This window comes from Agelaius phoeniceus (genome assembly GCF_051311805.1).
Source record: "Agelaius phoeniceus isolate bAgePho1 chromosome W unlocalized genomic scaffold, bAgePho1.hap1 SUPER_W_unloc_2, whole genome shotgun sequence".
Classification (NCBI taxonomy): Eukaryota; Metazoa; Chordata; class Aves; order Passeriformes; family Icteridae; genus Agelaius; species Agelaius phoeniceus.
The window spans coordinates 4,768,934-4,787,366 of record NW_027509867.1 but is presented as its reverse complement, the minus strand read 5'-3'; the positions used below and the strand labels follow the sequence as shown (position 1 = coordinate 4,787,366).

The 18,433-nt window shown below is 51.7% G+C and overlaps 2 protein-coding genes across 2 annotated transcripts in view; one reads left to right on the top strand and one right to left on the bottom strand.

Moving 5' to 3' along the window:
- LOC143692674 (uncharacterized) overlaps positions 1-18,433 on the top strand; it is a 127,079-nt gene that overhangs the window by 71,186 nt on the left and 37,460 nt on the right. The gene's annotated exons all lie outside the window — the stretch shown is intronic.
- Positions 11,558-12,472, bottom strand: LOC143692729 (olfactory receptor 14J1-like). The gene has a single exon (XM_077172972.1). The coding sequence runs from the start codon at positions 12,470-12,472 to the stop codon at positions 11,558-11,560; it is 915 nt and encodes a 304-aa protein (XP_077029087.1).

Genomic DNA, 18,433 nt, shown 5'->3' with positions numbered 1-18,433 from the left:
TGGGATTCCATGGTGTCACAATGGACCCTTTGTTCCATGAGTTTGCTCAGTGTCACAGTTGACTCCTTGGTTCTGTGAGGCCTCGCCACAATCAAATGGCCGAAATATCAGAGTAAGACTCATTAACACTAAATTGCTGCTTAAGAGGGTATCATTTATTCCAGCCTGAGGTCCAGTTAGGGATAACTCCTAACCCTATGTGGACGTGTAATTCTACCAGCGTCACTAAATGTGTATTACAATTTACCCATTACCATAAATTCTACCGCAAGTTCCCAGTTTCAGTCCTTCTTTTTTCTGACGCTACATTCATGAGCCAGATATCTTCCTGTCTTCCAGCCATCCTTGCTGGGAAAGCAGCCCCTGCATGGCTTGTTCCTGTGCTGAAAGTTCACAGGCACAGTAAAAATTGAATGAACCCTTTTGGTATCAAGGCCAAGGCTTTGTGTGGGCAGGCAGAGACAGGCAGGAGGCAGAGCTGTCAGCAAAGGAAGGGGCCAGCCAGGTGGGGCAGCCGGGGGATGCCGACAGCCTGCAGGGACAGAGGCACAGGGCAGGGACACCGTAGGACAGCCTGGGCTGCACAGGCCAAAGGGATGGGCAGCAGCTGCAAGACAGCCCTGACAGAGCCAACTTGGGCAGCACTTTGGCCATGGCAGACACAAAGAGCACCAAAGCCCCAGAGGGTCATTAAAACCCTTGTGCTGTGTCTGTGCTGCTGAGCTGGGCCGGGCTCCTGGCCCAGAGGCAGCTCCTGGCAAGGGCAGCAGCGCTGCAGAGAGACAGCTCTGGCCAGGAGCAGCTCCTGTGCACAGCCCAGCAGGGCTGGGGCACTGCCAGGGCCCCTCAGGGACACCAGCAGGGCACAGACAGAGCTCCCAGGGGCTCAGCACTGGCAGGGGCTGTGGCATGTCCCAGAGGGGGCTGTGTCACAGCAGCACCTCTGTGGCTGTGTCATGGAGGCACAGAGCAGCTGTGATGTCAGCAAGGGGCTGTGTGACAGCAGAGAGTGGGCTGTGTGATGTCACAGATTGGGCTATGACATCACAGAGTTTCTTGTGTGTGGTCAATGAGAAGCTACAGCATCATAGCGGGGATTCTGTGACATCACAGAGCTGGCTGTGACATCATGGCATGGCTGTGTGACATCGTAGAGCTAACTGTGAGGTCAAAGTGTGTGCTGTGACATTACAGAGTGGCAGTATGACATCACAGAGAGGGTTTTGTGACATCACTGAGGGGGTTGTGATATCACACAGCTATCTGTGACATCACAGAGTAGGTGTGAGGCCATAGAGTCGATCCTGCCATCATAGAGGGTGGCTCTGTGACATCAGAGAGTGGGTTGTGACATCAATGGCTGGCTGTGTAACATCATAGAGCTGGCTGTGACATCACAGAACAAATTGTGATAATATAGGGTGACATTTGGACATCACAGAGGCTTCTGTGACATCACAGTGCGGCTGAATGACATCATAGGGTTACATCTCAGAGTTGGCTGTGTGACATCACAGGGGGCTGTGTGACATCACAGGGGCTGTGTGACATCGCAGGGGCTGGGTGAAATCACAGGGGCTGTGTGAGGTCACTGGGGAGGTCACTCTGCCCCGGCCCCCCTCACAGTTCCCCCCAGAGCAGTCCAACCCTGTTCATGCACAGCGGGGTCCCCTGTCCCCCCGGGTCCCCCTGCCCCTGGCCCCGCAGCCTCTCCCAGAGGATGTTCCACGAGATCGACCCCAGAGCCTGACACGGGGACGGGGGGCCGGGGCCCTGGGGGTGGCACAGGGGGACAGGGACCCCCCGACAGCGTCCCCATGTCCCCCAGGGCCAGAGCCTGGGCCAGGGCTCCTTCACCCTGGTACCAACGAGGCCTTGAGAGCACTGAAAAAATCCCCAGCAAGGGAGCAGCAAAAACCAGATTTAATATTAAGGGACAGCAGCACAAAGTTCCTTGGCAAGAGTCCCTCTGCTCCTGACTGGACACTTCAGGCAGAGCAAGGAAACAAAGCAACAACAAAACCAAACAGAATCCAGGCAATCACACCAGAAATGAATCGAGTACTTTCCCTGTGTGTGTGACACAAGGAGAGTGAGGGCAAGGATAAAAGGAATATGGCCCAAAATCTTACTGAGCTCAACCTTACAGGATGTATCTTATAACTTAACCTCAACTGACACCTTCATCTTCAAAATTTAGCAAAAGAACAGCACTAAACAGTATTTAACCTAACTTAAAACCTATGATGTAGCAATTTAACAGAGGAATAATATTTAACAATATTCAACTTAGCTTATAACTTAGATTAAACATAACAACTTAGCAAAAGAACAACTCTTAGTTGCAGTTAGCTTAGACATTTTGATTTAATTTAAGGCCTGACTGACTCAGCTATCCAAGGCTCTCAAACCCCTCAGAGAGCAGCATTTCTGCCACATTTCCCCAGCACAGGCACTCCTGTATGCACACAGACACAAAGAGTCAGTGCAAGGCACATGTGAGAAATTCCCCTCAGGGCAGGAAATGCTCCCTGTGGATCCTTTGGCATCTCCCCAGAGGGTGAAGGGTTGAGCCTGGAGGAGTGGGGGATCGGCCCAGGCTCCGTCGTTGTTGGGGATCCCCGAGTGCAGCAAACGGGAGAGTTCCCGGCTGGGAGAGGCCCCACTCAGAGGGAGTCGCTGGCCCAGGAGAGCTCCAAGGGCTCCTTTTGGAGCGCTGTTTGCAGGGCCCCAAGAGAGGGGCTTCAGTCCCAGCAATGGTTCATCCTGGCCACACTTGGCACCAACAGCTTTCTTTGGCAGGGTGAGAACAGGGATGTTGTGCCACTGAGGGAACAAAACCAGTTCCCAGGGCTGCTCCTCCAGAAAGCAGGAGCTGGTTGGGCAGCAGCAGTGCCTGGAGCAGACAGTGTTTGTGATGAGCTGCAGAGGAGCTGAGCCCAGGGGCTGTTGGCCAAGGCCGAGCCCCAAGGAGCATTTCTCAGCTGGCAGGGCAGCCTGAGAAGGGGAGGGGGGAATGCAGCAGCACAGGGCCCATGGAACCAAGGGACCATTGTGACACTGTGGGGCCTTGTGAGACCAAGGGAGCATTGTGACACTGTGGGGCCCTGTGAGACCAAGGGACCCTTGTGACACTGTGGGGCCTCATGGAACTGTGGAGACTATTGTGACACTTTGGGGTGTCATGGAACCAAGGGGCCATTGTGACACTGCGAGACCCCATGGTCTCACAATGGTGCCAAGGGTCCACTGTGACATTGCAAGGCATCATGGAAACATGGGGAGTCCATTAAGACACTACATAGCCTCATGGCACCAAGGAGACCATTGTGACACTGAGGGGACTCATGGAATCATGGAGACCATTGTGGTGCTATGTCGGCAAATGGAATAGGCAAAGCATTGTGACAGTGTGAGCCTTCATGGAACCATTGAGACCATTGTGACCCTGGGGGTCCCCACAGAACCAAGAGGACCATTGTGATACTGTGGGGCCTGGTGAAACCAAGAGGCCTTTGTGACACTGCAGGGCTGTGTGGAACCAAAGCTCCAGGGTGACACAGAGGGGCCTCCTGTCATCAGTGGTCCATTGTGACACTGTGAAGCCAAAGGAGACCATTGTGACACTGCAAACCCCCAGGGTCCAAAGGTCCATTGTGACCTTGCAGGGCTCATGGAACAGAGGAGTCCCATGACATTGTGGGGCCTATGGACCACGGAGACCATTGTGACACTGCAGAGCCTTCTGGAACCAAGGGTCCATTGTGACACTGCTGGACCCCATGGAATCAAAGTACCACTGGGACAGTAGGGGCCCCATGGAACCAAGGGGACCATGGTGATACTGCAGGACCTCATAAAAGCAAGGGAACATGGAACAGGTCTGGCTGGTCTGGCCTCCCGTTGACTGCCTGACTGGTCCAAATGACCCTGGAATGTTGAGGGTCTCTTCTCATCTGCTATTTAAACACTGGGGCTCTGTGCTTTCCTTCCCAATGGAAAAGAACTCTGCTTCTCCACCAAGTACCCAGGGCCAGAATTGGGATTTCACCTCCAAATTTCCTTGTATCCAGAGATTGTTCCCAGAGGAATATTGCCAGGACAAGTCTGTCTTGCATTGGTTTTAAAAGGGTCACCTCCCATCTGTCCCCAAAACACTGGGAAAGGCTCTGAGCTTTGCTTCCCATGGGAAAGAACTGTCCTGCGTCTCCAGGTGCTCATGGCCAAGATTGGACTTCCACCTTCAAAATTACCTACATCCAAAGATAGGACCCAGACAAAATATGTCATTTCTGACAAGTCTGGATGGCCATGGACTAGAGAGGCTCTCACCTTCCTTCCAAGCACTGGAGCTCTGTGCTTTCCTTCCTATGAAAAAGAACTGCCCTTCTTGGCCAGGTGCCCATGGCCAGAATTGGGATTTCACCTCCAACACTGCCTGTTGTGACAGAATGGAGGAGACTGTGGCTCAAAGGATTTCATGTGTGGGGAAGGAAGGTCCAGCCCTGCGTTGCCCTGGAAGCCCAGCCCTGCCCTGCCCTGGAACCCCAATCCCCCCAGAGCCTCTATCCCAGCCCAGCAGTGCCTGCCAGTCCCTGGCACAGCACAGGCAATGCTCCACAGCCACCTCTGCAGCCCCAGCCCAGCTCCTGAGGGACCAAATGAGCCCAAGCCCCACCTGGGGGAAGGGCCCAGGGAGACCAAGGTGTATTGAAGGCTGACCACAAGGCAAGCACACATCTTGACCCTACCTCCTCTTGGAATTTCCATTGGAACAGTGCTGGAATCCAGGAGTTGGTAGCTGTGTGTGTGATTCCCTGTATCTTTCCTATTCCCACTTGTAAAATTTTGAGCAACTTAAAATTGAACAGGCCTAGAATTTGTGAAGTTGAATGGCACAAATTAATGCTTTGAGAAGTGTTTTCTGTTGATTGAATGTTGTAATAAACCTTTTGCCAAAGTTTCTCTGATTTTCTAAAGTTGCCAGTAAAGGCTGTTTGGTTGTTTTCAACTCCTGTGAATCTCTTGTTGGTATTTCTCCAGTACATACAACTCAGAGTAGACAATTGCAATTATTTTAAAAGTCTCCTTGAGAGAATTGTTTGGGGAATGGGGGTCAGGGCTTGTGTGTCCTGCTTGGCCCAGCCCAGGCAGGGCTTTCCCAGCCACATTCCACACTCCATTGCCCAGCTGGAGCCGCTGGTGCCTCTGAGTTGTGCTGCCCCAGCCCCAGGGACGCTCTCCTTGTCTGCCCATTCCCCCACGGTCTCTGGGCAGGGATGGCCTCACTGGGGGCTGCTGACATCCTCAGCAACTTGGAGGCTGCTGCTGAATTTCCCTGCTCCAGAGGCTTGTTCAGCCTTCAGCTCTTCAGTGCAGGAATTCAGTGTCCCAGGGCTCATGAACATTCAGAACACCTGAACAAGCCAAGCCTCTGGGAATCATTTGATTTTAATTTTCAAATCCTTTGTGGTTAAGTAGATCTCAGTTGTGTATTCAAACTGAATACATGATATTTAAAAAGACAGCGAGAAAACATTTTTTAGGTCCTGTTTAGTTTTGTTTTCCTTTTAATTCATTGACATGTGCAATCTCCGATTGACACTGAATCCAAGTACCTCCTCATGCAGTTTGAATGGATATGAAAATCAAGACCCTTCATGGCTGACAATCAATCAGACTCTGTCCCTACCCCCACCCCACCATTTCCCCCATCCAAGCCCTGGCACTCAGAGCAGCCTTGTGCAAATCTGAGCTCCCTCCAGCCCAGGCTGCACCTGCAGCTTTCAGCTCCTTGGCTCCAACTCCCACCTGCTTTCCTTGGAGAAGGAGCTGCCCGAGACACAGAGGGATGTTCATTTCTTGTCAGCCAACAAAGCCAAGGGAAGGCACAGCTCCAGCAAATGCAAAAGTCTTTTTTCTCCCTGGCTGTGCCCTGCCCCTGATCCCCCCAGCCTGTCCTGTTTCCTTCATCCCTTCATTGCCAGGGACTCTCTGGGACAAGGGAGCTCTGCTCTGGGGATGGAGGGAGGTCCAAGTGCCACCACTGGAGTGGGAATCACAACTCATCAGGTTTGTGTCCTTTGAGGGTCAGGAACTGGTGAGACTAAGAGGCACAGAAAGTTTCTCCTCATGGCCAACAGACCATGGTTGAAGAGGACACAATTTAATAACAATCTCGCTCTTCCCTGAGCTAAGTGCAATGTCCCAGCAGCATCTGATGAGTCCACCACCCACAAGTGGTTTCCATCCTAAAAGTAGTTTTAGACAAATGTCGTTCTGTGATAGATATAAAAACAAGTAGGTTCTTATATCCAGATGCTCCTCCTGGAGTGGGTGCAAAACAGCTCCAACAATTCCTGATTTGCAAAGCTGTCAGTGGTGGATGGAGAAGGGAGGTCAGGCTGCTCTTGGTGTTGAGGAAATGCTGAAACCAGCCCGACTCATTTCATCTCCTCCTGTCCTGGCTGATCTCCCCTCTTTCCCCTTCCACCCATTGGCTTTTGTCTCCCACCAGGCCCCCGGTGAAGAGCCTGGCTCTGTGTTCTCCATCCCCTCCTCGCTGGCACTGCCAGGCTGGGATGAGGAGCCCCTCAGCCTTCCCTGCTCTGGGCTGGACAAGCCCAGCTCCCTCAGCCTCTGCTCACAGCCCAGGGGCTCCAGCCCCACCTTGGAGGCCCTTCCCAGACCCTGCTCCAGCTGCCAGACATCTTTCCTGCCCTGGGCAACCCAACCCAGGCCACAGTGACCTGGGTAATCCCCGTCCTTGATGTCCTGGTCACACAGCCCTGGCCCCTTGTCCCCATGTCAGGCTCTGGGGTGGATCCTGTGGAACATCCTTTGGTGGAGGCTGTGGCTCCAGGTGGGCCGGGGGGATCCCGGGGGACAGGGACCCCGCTGGGCATGGACAGCATTGGACTTGTTGGGAGAAACTGTGAGGGGGAGCTGGGGCAGAGTGAGCAACCCAGTGACCTGACACAGCCCTGCTGGGATGGCACACAGCCCCTCTGGGATGTCACACAGCCCCTCTGGGATGTCACAGCCTGCTCTGTGAGCTCACAGCCCATTCTCTAATGTCACACAGCTGGCTCTGTGATGTCACAGAGATAGTCTATGATGCCATAGTTGATCAATGACCTCACATCCCCCACTCTCTGATGTCATATCCCACTCTGTGACCTCATATTACCAGATGATCAATTGTCTACACCAGGTGAGCTGACACCTGGAGCTTGTTCTCCACATCCCCAGGCCTATGGAAACCACACAAGGCCCATTGTGTGAGAAGGGGAACTGGAAGTTCAGCAGCCTCAGGGTCCTGCCAGCTCAGCCAGGCCCACTGGAACACTGGGATCCACAACCACCAGGGACCACCAGAGAGACCCCCCAGGACAGAAGAACACATGGGTAAAGGGGAGGGGGAATATGTTAATGATTTTCGGGAAATGATTACCATATGTGTGTTTAGTCCAAGACAATCAATGAATATGTGAGCAAAATACAGAAAATAAACAGAAACTTTCCTGTACTCAGCCTGCAGGGCTTTGGGAGGAGCTCTCCCCCGTGCATCCAGCTGAATAAAGAATGCGGCTTCTTAGTGGTGTTAAGGAGTTTTCTGTTTTACCGAATTTTTGGTAACACTCCCACTGCCAAGGAAAGCTCTGTCTGCTGCTGTTCACAGACCGAGAAGGGCTGGGTGCAGATGTGGGGCTCAGAGGCTGCCTGGGGCACAGTGACCATGAAATAATCAAGTTTTCAATCTTCTGTGAAAGAAGGAGGGGCAGCAACAAAACTTCTACACTGGAATTAGGAAGGGCAGACTTTGGCCTATTTAGGATGCTGATTTGGAGAGTACCGAATCAGGTACTGATTATTTTAAGGGAAACAGCCCTTAAAAACAACGGGGTCCAGGAAGGATGGACACATTTCAAGAAAGTAATCTCAAGGGGGAAGGAGCAGCCTGTCCCAGTGTGGCAAAAGATGAGCTAGTGAGGCAAATTATTTTCCTGGCTGTCCATGGAGCTTTTCCGGGAACTCAGGGAAAAAAGGACCAGAAACTCAGGAAGTGTTTAAGGATGTCATTTGGTTAAGCAGAAACAAAAGGAAAGAGGTTAAAGCTCAATTAGAACTCAACCTGGAGGCTTCTGTAAAGAAATAAAAAATGTTTTTAAAAAAAAAATTATAAGAAAAGGAGGGAGAAGGAGAACTTCTACTCTTTTTTGGATACAGTGGAGAATATAGTAATTAAAGATAAGGAAAAGGATAAGGTAATTAGAATCTTGTGTCAATTTTCAATATTAGGGCAGGCTGTCCTCAGGACAAGTGTTCTCCTGAGCTGGTGGATGGGCACAGGGAGCAGAACAGCCCCCTGGAATCCAGGAGGAAGCAGCTGCTGACCTGCTGAGCCACTCAGATGCTCATAGGTGTGTGGGATCAGATGGGATCCATCCCAGGGGGATGAGGGAGCTGTGGATGAGCTCCCCAAGCTGCTCTCCATCATTTACCATCAGTCCTGGCTCAGCAGGGAGGGCCCAGAGCACTGGAGGTGCCAGTGTGAGCCCATGCCCAGGAAGGGCTGGAAGGAGGAGCTGGGGAACTCCAGGCCTGTCAGCCTGACCTGGGTGCCTGGCAAGGTTATGGAACAGATCACCTTGAGTGCCACCACAGGGCACCCACAGGATGGCCCAGGGATCAGAGCCAGCCAGCGTGGATTTAGGGCTGGCAGGTCCTGCCTGACCAACCTGGTCTCCTTTTATGCCCAGGTGACCCACCTGTGGATGTGGGAAAGGCTGTGGATGTTGTGTGCCTGGACTCCAGCAGAGCCTTTGACTCTGTCTCTGACAGCATTCCCTGGAAAAGCTGCAGCCCACGGCTTGGGCAGGTTCCCTCCTGGCTGGGAGATTTAAGAGCTGGCTGGAGGCTGGGCCCAGAGAGTGGTGGGGATGGTGCTGCACCCAGCTGGTGTCCAGGCACTGGTGCTGTCCCCAGGGATCTGTGCTGGGCCCAGTCCTGTTTAATATCTTCACTGATGGTCTGGGTGAGGGGATCGAGTCCAGCATTCACAAATTGCAGATGGCACCAAGCTGGGTGTGAGTGTGGATCTGCTGGAGGGCAGGACAAGAAGACCCAGCCTTAAGCTGCACCAGGGGAGGCTGAGGCTGGACAATAGGAAGGAGTTCTTCACAGAAAGGGTGAGTGGGAACTGGAATGGGCTGGCCAGGGGGCAGGTGGCAGAGTTACTGTCCCTCTCCAGTGGCACTCAGTGGCATGGTCTGGGTGACAAGGCAGTATTAGGGCATTGGTTGGACTTGATGATCCCAAAGGTCTTTTCCAGCCTATTTGATTCTGTCATTTTCTGATGATTGGGACACTCTGGGGCCATTGTGACACTGCAGGGCCTCGTGGAACTAAGAGGACCATGGTGACACCGTGCAGTCCCACAGAACCAGGGCTCCATTGTGGTGCTCTGGGGCCAAATGGACCCAGGGAGTGCCCCGTGACACTCTGGGCCCTCGTGTAACCACAGAGGCCATTGTGACACTGCAGGGCCTTGTGTAACCAAGGGGTTTCACCATTTTGACACTGCAAAACCAAGGGGACCATTGGGAGACTGCAGGGCCCAGTGGAACCAAGGGGCCGTTCTGACACTGCGGGGCCTCATGGCACCAAGGGGACATTGTGACACTGCAGGATCCTGTGTGACCAAGGGGCCACTGTCACACGATGGGGCCTCAAGGAATCTGGAATAATGCTGTGACACTGTGTGGTCTTGTGGAAACAAGGAGTCCATTGTGACACTGAGGGGACTTGTGGAACCCCAGAGACCATGGTGACAGTGTGGGACCTCATGTGACCATGGGGCCATTGTGACACCCTGGTGCCCCATGGAACCAAGGGGACCATTGTCACATTTTGAGGCCCCATGGAACCAAGGAGATCAGTGTGACAGTGCAGGGCCTGGTGTAACCAAGAGGCCATTGTGACACTGAGGGGGCCCAAAGAACCAAGGACATCTTTGCAGGTGACACCAAGCTGGATGTGAGTATTGATCTGCTGGAGAGTCGGAGGGCTCTGCACAGTGACTCGGACAGGCTGGATCCAGGGGATGAATCCAACAAGGTGAAGTTTAACAAATCCAAGTGCCAGGCCCTGATATTTGGCCCCAGTGCTACAGGTGGGGACAGAGTGGCTGGAGAGCAGCCAGGCAGAAAGGGACCTGCAGGGACTGATGGACAGCAGGCTGGACATGAGGCAGCAGTGTGCCCAGGTGGCCAAGAAGGCCAATGGCTCCTGGCCTGGATCAGGAATGGTGTGGCCAGCAGAAGCACAGCTGCTGTGCCAGCACTGGTCTGCCCCCAGCTCTGCACACAGACATTGCTGCTGCAGCTACAGAGAAGGGAACATAAGGGCATCTCTGGAAAAAACTTTCCTGGGAGATCCTTTAGTTCCTTGAAAGCCACATGGAGTGCAGCCCCTCACCGACACAATCTGTGGCCACAGGGAAGATGGAGAGAAACAAAATGATAAATGGCAAAACCAATGGCTTTTCTTTGTGGACAATATTAAAAAACTGAAACATGGGAAAAAAAAGAACAAACTCACAACCAAACCCAAAAGAATTAACAAAGGTGATTGATATTACATGGCCTGTCCCTGCTGCAGCCCCGGCACTGCCACCCCCAGGGCTGTGCCCGGCCCCGAGAGCACTCAGGCCCTGCAGCAACACCAGGGCCACCAGGGCAGCGGGGCAGGGCCACGGCAGCAGCACTGGCAACACCAAGTGCTGCTGCTGCTGCTGCTGGGCACAGCTGCTGGGCCAGCACTGATCTGCCCCAGCTCTGCACACAGACATTGCTGCTGCAGCTCCAGAGAAGGCAACAAAAGGGGGATCACTTCAGAAAACTTTGCTAGGAGAACCTTTAGTTCCTTTAAAGGCACCAAGAGCGCAGCCCCTCATTGACACAGTGTGGGGCCACAGGGAATGTGGAGAGAAACAAAAGGGGAAATGGCACAAGCAATGACATTTCTCTGTGGACAATACAGTCGGGCTTGACAGCTAGCTGACAAGCAAAGCTGAGTTAATAGATGAAATAACAATTGATGATTTTAGAGTGTATCCATAGCAAGGAAGAAGACAAGGCATTAGCATGGAAATAGATTAGAAGAGATACATGTAAATTTTTGTTAGGTAGACTAGATGCATAAGTAAATTTGTATGCATAGCTTATTAACTTTCTGTAAAACTTTTGCCAAATATATTGATACTAATAGCTTTGTTCTAATGAATATAATAAGTTATTGTGATGTAATTAATGACTTAAAATGATGTTTTCTTAAAAATATCTAAACTAGAGAACATTAAATATAAAAACATTTTCTTCTTTGACCCTAATCACATGTGTGTAGTTCACATCCAATCTAACAGTATCAGACGAGATTAATAAAGTACAACAAAGAAAAAGAACCTCCAAAATGAAACCAACAAGAAGTATCAAAAACAACTTTTATTACAAGTGATTTGCAGAAATTGCCCAGCACTTCAATGTTTCCAAAACAATCAAGTCATCAGTCTCCTCACTGCAGACTTGAGCTCCTGGTTCCTCAGGCTGTAGATGAGGGGGTTCAGGGCTGGAGGCACCACCGAGTACAGAACTGACAGGGACAGATCCAGGGATGGGGAGGACATGGAGGGGGGCTTCAGGTAGGCAAACATGCCTGTGGTGACAAACAGGGAGAGCACAGCCAGGTGAGGGAGGCAGGTGGAAAAGGCTTTGTGCCGTCCCTGCTCAGAGGGGATCCTCAGCACAGCCCTGAAGATCTGCACATAGGAGAAAACTATGAACACAAAACAGCCAAATGATAAACAGGCACTAACAGCAAGAAGTGGTAGACTCCTGAGGTAGGATTTAGAGCAGGAGAGCTTGAGGATCTGGGGGATTTCACAGAAGAACTGGCCCAGGGCATTGCCATGACACAGGGGCAGGGAAAATGTATTGGCCGTGTGCATGAGAGCATTGAGAAAGGCACTGGCCCAGGCAGCTGCTGCCATGTGGGCACAAGCTCTGCTGCCCAGGAGGGTCCCGTAGTGCAGGGGTTTGCAGATGGACACGTAGCGGTCGTAGCACATGATGGTCAGGAGAGAAACCTCTGCTGACAGGAAGAAGAAAATCAAAAAGAGCTGAGCAGCACATCCAGTGTAGGAGATGTTGCTGGTGTCCCAGAGGGAATTGTGCATGGCTTTGGGGACAGTGGTGCAGATGGAGCCCAGGTCGCTGAGGGCCAGGTTGAGCAGGAAGAAGAACATGGGCGTGTGCAGGTGGTGGCCGCAGGCTACGGCGCTGATGATGAGGCCGTTGCCCAGGAGGGCAGCCAGGGAGATGCCCAGCAAGAGGCAGAAGTGCAGGAGCTGCAGCTGCCGCGTGTCTGCCAATGCCAGCAGCAGGAAGTGCCTGATGGAGCTGCTGTTGGACATTTGCTGCAGCTGCACATGGGCACCTGTTCATGGAGAAAGGACAGTGACAAGTCAGGAGAGGCTGCTTTGAACCAAACCTGGGCCATTCCCTGCAGACTGCCCCGCTGGGATTCACCCAGTCTTGTTCCTGCTCTGGGAAAACCTTCACCCAGGTCCCTGCCTGAGCTCCAGTTGTGCTGGCTGAGTGTGCCAGGAGCAGCCAGGCCTGTGCCTGGGGGCTCTTGAGGAGCCATCCCATGACCTGGGTTTGCGGCCATGTGGCGGAGGAACAAGGCTGGATATTTAGGATTTTTCAGGTGAATCACTCCTAATGCAGACAGGCTTGGTAGCATCTGCACTCCCAATTCTATGGGACATGGATGGCAGGAGCTGGTTTAAGGAATTTTTCCTACCCACACATCATTCCTGGCTCTCTGAGGTCAGAAATCCCCAGCATTTTTGCTACACTCAGAGTTTGCCACTGAGAGATGGGAGAGGCAAAGGATTCCCCGTGGCTCAGGGAAGGTGAGGGGCTGGATGGGCTTGTTCCCAACTGCCCTGGCTTTGCACCTTTGGCTGCAATCAGAGCACAGTCACACTCCCGGGTCAGCCTGGGATAAACCAGACCCTGCCCAGAGCAGAGGGATCCCTGAATGTCTCACCCTCTCTCAAGGTCTCTGGGCAAGGTCTGAGCACCCCCTTGTGCCAAGGACACTCACGGCTCCCTGGGCAAACCCAGCAGCATTTCCTCAGCTGTGGCAGCTCTGCCCTTCCCCGTGGCACATCCAGGGAACTCCCAGAGGCTCTGGCACAGATTTGCACCCAGGAGGGCAGCTCAGAGCCTGGCAGGGCACAGCAAGGAGATCCCTGGCTGTGCCCATGATGGGATCTCAGGGAGGGGGCTCAGCTCATTCCCCTTTGCCATGGACTGCTTTGCCCACAGCCCCACAGGTGCCAGGGAAGCTTGGACACCCCATTCCCATGGACAGCCCTGCCTGGCAGGAATGCCAAGGGCAGTGCCTGACTCAGCTGCTGCAGATGCCAGAGCCTCCCTGAGAGCAGCAGATAACAGTGCCAATGTCAGGGCAGTGCAGAACCAAGAGCAGATGTTGTGGTGCTGTGCCTGAGAGGGCAGGGCAGAGACAGCCGGGCACTCAGGACAGTGTTCCCGTGCCCAGCTGTGCCCGGCACCTCCCACACACCAACAGCGCCCTCCTGCCCCAGCCCTGCTCTCTTCAGCCCCCTCTCCTTCCCTGAGCATCTCCCTGGGCCTGGACATTCCCTCCTGAGAGGAGCCTTGTCCCTGCCAGCGCTCACAGAGCCCATGCCAGCCTGTGTGCCCTGGCTGGGGCCCTACAGAAACCTGCCTGTGTGCAGGGCCCTGGCTGGGGCAGGCTCTGTGTGCAGCTGGGCAAGGGCAGCTCAGGAGACCCTGCTGGGCCCTGCAAAGGTGATGCTGCTGCTGCTGTGCAGGGCTGAGGAGTGGCTGAGGGCCCTTTGGGAGGCTCCCAGCAGAGACACTGATCAACTTAATTTACAGTTCTGCAGTCCCTGTAAAAGTTCAAACATTACTTTGATGATTCTGCTGTGTCCCTTTCAACTCAGAATGTTCTGTCATTCTGGGATTACAATTCCTGTTCTGCTTCTCTCATTCCCTTGTTTTTTATAATCAAAAGAGAAAAAAATTCCCTTTCGACAGTGTTAGAACAGTAAAGTAAAAACCAGATATTAATTGGAAGCTTCCAGGTGTCCCAGTGGGGATGGGGCACACCCGGCCCCTGATTTCAGCAATTTATTAAGGTTGATTAATTAGGAAATTTAACAGGAACATCCAATAGGAGATTCAGTTGCCCCAGTTACACACCCCTGGCTCAAACCTTTGGAGTAGGTGCAAGGGCTTCTTTGCCTTCACTTTTTGTAATGACTGCTCAGATTCTGGTTAAAAACCAAAATGTTCCTATAGGTCCTCTTCCTATAAGACCATACAATATTTCAGGACTATATAAGAGAATAAGACCATACAGTATTTCAGGACTGTATTTAGACAGTCAGGTTATTGTTCTAAAATCTAAGAGAGAGGTAAGGAAACATACTAGACTAAATTAAGGATTAAAGTTATATAAGTATATAACAGTACTTTAATAGAGTTAGTTAAGAGTTTAATAGATTTAAGTAAGGATTATAGTTTTATAACTATATAACAGTAATTAACAGATCTATGAATATATAAAAATATTTAAAAAGCAAAAATCCTTTTGTCATCACCGCAACTTGCCCATCCTTCTCCAAGAAAGAAATGGAAATCACTCGCAGGAAAGCTCGTGATCTTTCCAGCAATCCCAGGCTTAACTTTTTGGGAAGTGTCCTCTGGATCTGTGCCCAGGCTGGTCTGGAGCTGGGAGCAGCCCTGCCTCACCCAGCCCCTCTCAGCAGCAGCCCCTGCCCTGCTCAGGGCGGCTCCTTCCCCCCAGAGCTTCTGCCCAGCGCTGGGAGCAGCTGCCAGGGCTGGCTGAGAGCTGTCCCTGGCAGGCAGCAGAGTCCCTGCCCCAGCACAGCACCCTGGGCTGCAGGACCCTGCTCTGCAGGACAGCCCTGGGCACCCCTGGCTGCTCTGCACAAGAGACAAGCAGAGAATGTACTCACAGGCTCTGCAGGCATTGGCATGTTCCAGCTGCAGGAGATGGCTCCAGGAGCTGCAGCTGCACTGTCCTGCAGCCAGAGGTTCCTGTGCCAAGGGCTGGCAGTGATTGTGCCCCAGGCACTTCTCAGCCCCTTCCCAGCCCTGACTGATTGAAGCTCTCTGTGCCTCTGTGCTGTGCCCGGGCTGGCTGCAGGCAGTGCCCCAGCCCTGCTGGGCTGGCACAAGAGCTCCTCATCAAGAGAAATGTGCTTTTGAAGCTCTTCTTGGTGAGCAGGAGCTGCCTCTGTGCCAGGAGTCCAGCCCAGCTCAGCAGCACAGACACAGCACAAGGACTTTAATCAGCCTCTGGGGCTTTGTGCTCAGGGCCTGGACATCAGTCCCTGAGAGGGAGCTGAAGAAACCTCTCCAGAACTCCAAGGCAGAATCCAACTCCAAAGTTTCTTGGACTTTTAATGGGTCCCATTGAGGGACACGAGTGAGAAAGTGTCCCCAGGCCCCAGGCAGAGCAGAGAACTGCAGGCAGTGATGACAGGTGGGGACAAAGAGAAGCCAAGTCTTGGTGCCCTGGGCCACAGCAGGGTCTGTGCCAGTAAGGGCTGGGAGGAGACACCTTGTCCTGAGGCCCTGGAGCCTCCTGGCACAGCCCCAGCCAGGCTGGGCACTGTCAGCCCCTTGTGCTGCCCTCAGCATCCCCCCCTAGCCCACATCCCAGTGGCCTCAAGGATCTGCTGCAAGGAGTCCCTGGGGAGCCTTGCTCAGCAATGGCCCTGGGGGCTCCTTCATGCTCCCTGCAGGGACTGCAGCTTTTTCAAAGGACTTTGGGTTTTGCTTTTGCCATGGAGTCTCTGAGAGGTTTGTGCAATCATGGCCTCCAATTATCTGCTGTAATTAGTCCCTGGAGAGGCTTTGTCAGTAACAACACTCAGTGGGGATCATTAATACTTCAGGGTACTTCAGATATTTTAAGGTACTTGGTGTTTCCCTTTTGATACAGACTCTGTGAGAGGTTTGTGCAATCATGGCCCCAATTATCTGCTTTAATGAGTCCCTGGAGAGCTTTGTACTGACACTCAGTGGTGGTCATTAATGCCTTGAGGTACTCAAGGTTTTTAAGGTACTTTATGGATTTAAGAATACTTTTAGATACTTTTAAGGATTTTCCTTCCTACACTGAGTCTCTGAGAGGTTTTTGTGCCATCCTGGCCTCCAATTCTCTCCTCCAAGAGTCCATGAGGAGCCTGTGTTGGGTATCTTCCCCCTTTCTGTTTTACAACAAAGATGGAACTGAAAGAATTTTGTAAGACTTTCTAAAAGCATCCAAACAAACACAGGAGAATTAACAATACAGCAACAAACACTAAGAGAATGAATAGCCCTCTTTTAGCTCGACATCATCCAACCCTTTAGTACCTTGGACTGGAAGAGTTCATGGACCCAGTCTTTGCTTTCCACTCTAAGCTTCTTGAACCCTTCCTTCAGTCCCTGAATGCTCTTGTGGATTGACTCGCTGTGGCTGGAGAGGTTCATGCAGCACATGCCCTCAGAGTCTACACAGCCATGCCCATGTGCCCAGAGTAAAAACTCTATCGCTGTTCTGCAAGGTGGCGTGTCTGATGGTCTCTGTGTCTGAGAGCAGCCACTCAATGTGAGGGAGGCAGCACTGGTTTGCTTACTTAACAGGCACCCAGGATGGTCTGATTGCCCTAAAGCTTTAGCTGCAGCCACCCAAGGCAGTAACATGGAGGCTGCCATTCTCTTGTTTTGACTCCAATAGATGACATTATTTTTGCAATCAGATTCAAAGTTGTGTGTAGATCTTTTTGCTCTGTTTCTCTGGCCATTAATCATTTTTGTGTTGGGTGCCAGCAAGGTAAGCCTCCCCAAGCTACAAGGTCTGCCTTTGATGTCTGAAGGGACACCAGGCCATGATCTATTGTGACCATGGTCACAAGCATTTTCAGGATGAAGAAGAGACGAGAATGTTGACTCCATGATCAGAAGGCTTGATTTATTATTTTATGGTATATGTTACATTAAGACTATACTAAAAAGAAATAGAAAGGAAAAGGTTTCTTCAGAAGCTAGCTAAGCTAAGAATAGACAACAATGAATCACAAAGATCTGTGTCTCAGACAGAGAGCAAGAGCTAGCTCTGCCATGAGTGGTCAGTAAATCCAAACATCCGCAGGAGACCAATCACACGTCTACCTGTTGCCTTCCACAGCAGCAGATAACCATTGTTTACTTTTGGTTACTGAAACTGCAGCTTCTCACAAGGAAAAATCCTAAGAAAGGATTTTTCATGAAAGATGTCTGCGACACTCTATCCCTGCAAATAAGAAACACACCCTGCAGCAAGTTGAGTGGGTAGCTACTGGACCAAGAAATCATGGAAGAGGTGTAATTACACCATCAGGTCTGGTTTTTGTAAGTGGGATGGTAGTGGGGAGATAGTGTCTCCTGATAGTTTCTTTTTTTTTTTGTAATTTTGTGTCTTTCACACTCTTCCCATCTCAGATGGTAATAAAACCTTACACAAAAGTCCATTTTTACAGAGCTGAGAATTTCTACCCCCTGAGTTCTAGTGGTGCATGCAGGAGCTTCTGGGTCCAGTAGTCCCAAGCACCGACAGGGTTGCACTTCTATTTGCCGTCAGGATTGTCCCCTGGCATACTGCAAATGGCACCCTCAGGTATTGGCCAGACATCTGTAGGCAACCCCAGCAGGCAGGTGGAGAAGGGGTCGTCAGGGCTAGCGACAGACAGGCACAGGGTGTCTTGTTTCATGGCTTTGCTAGAGTTATCCATACACTGTGCTTTGTGTTTTTGAGGGCTACCCATCCACTCGTGAGGAGCATGGTTGCAAACAGGCTGAGGAATGTGAGTAGAAGCTTCCTATGTGTCATCTTCAAGAGAATTGTCTAGTCCAGGTGCTAGAGTCACTGTCTGGTGGGTTTGTCTTGGGGTGGACTTGGGGGTTCCTTTGCAGAATCCACACTCAGTGGCTACAGGTAGGGCTTGATGTTCTTATCTGGGATACACCAAGGTCCTTTATCACAAATGGTCTCATTGTGGCAATTTGGCCTTCAGGTCCTTTGATGTTAATAAGTTCTGCACTTCAGAGACTGTCACTGTCACCTCCAATCTCGGACAATATTCCTGCAGTAGCTGTAAACGCCCAGTTAGGAGCCCACGTGGAACGTGAGATACCTGTCACATCTGCTCCCATGTCCACAAGCCCTGTCAAAACAATCTTTTCACTGTTAAGTTCCAGAGTGCTGGTGATTTTTGGTCAATCCTGATTTATCACATCCCTAGTGAAGTGTCATCAGCATCCTGCTT

Bases quoted from the DNA above. Each gene is read 5' to 3' on its own strand.
- LOC143692729 (XM_077172972.1), bottom strand. From the start codon at position 12,472: ATGTCCAACAGCAGCTCCATCAGGCACTTCCTGCTGCTGGCATTGGCA.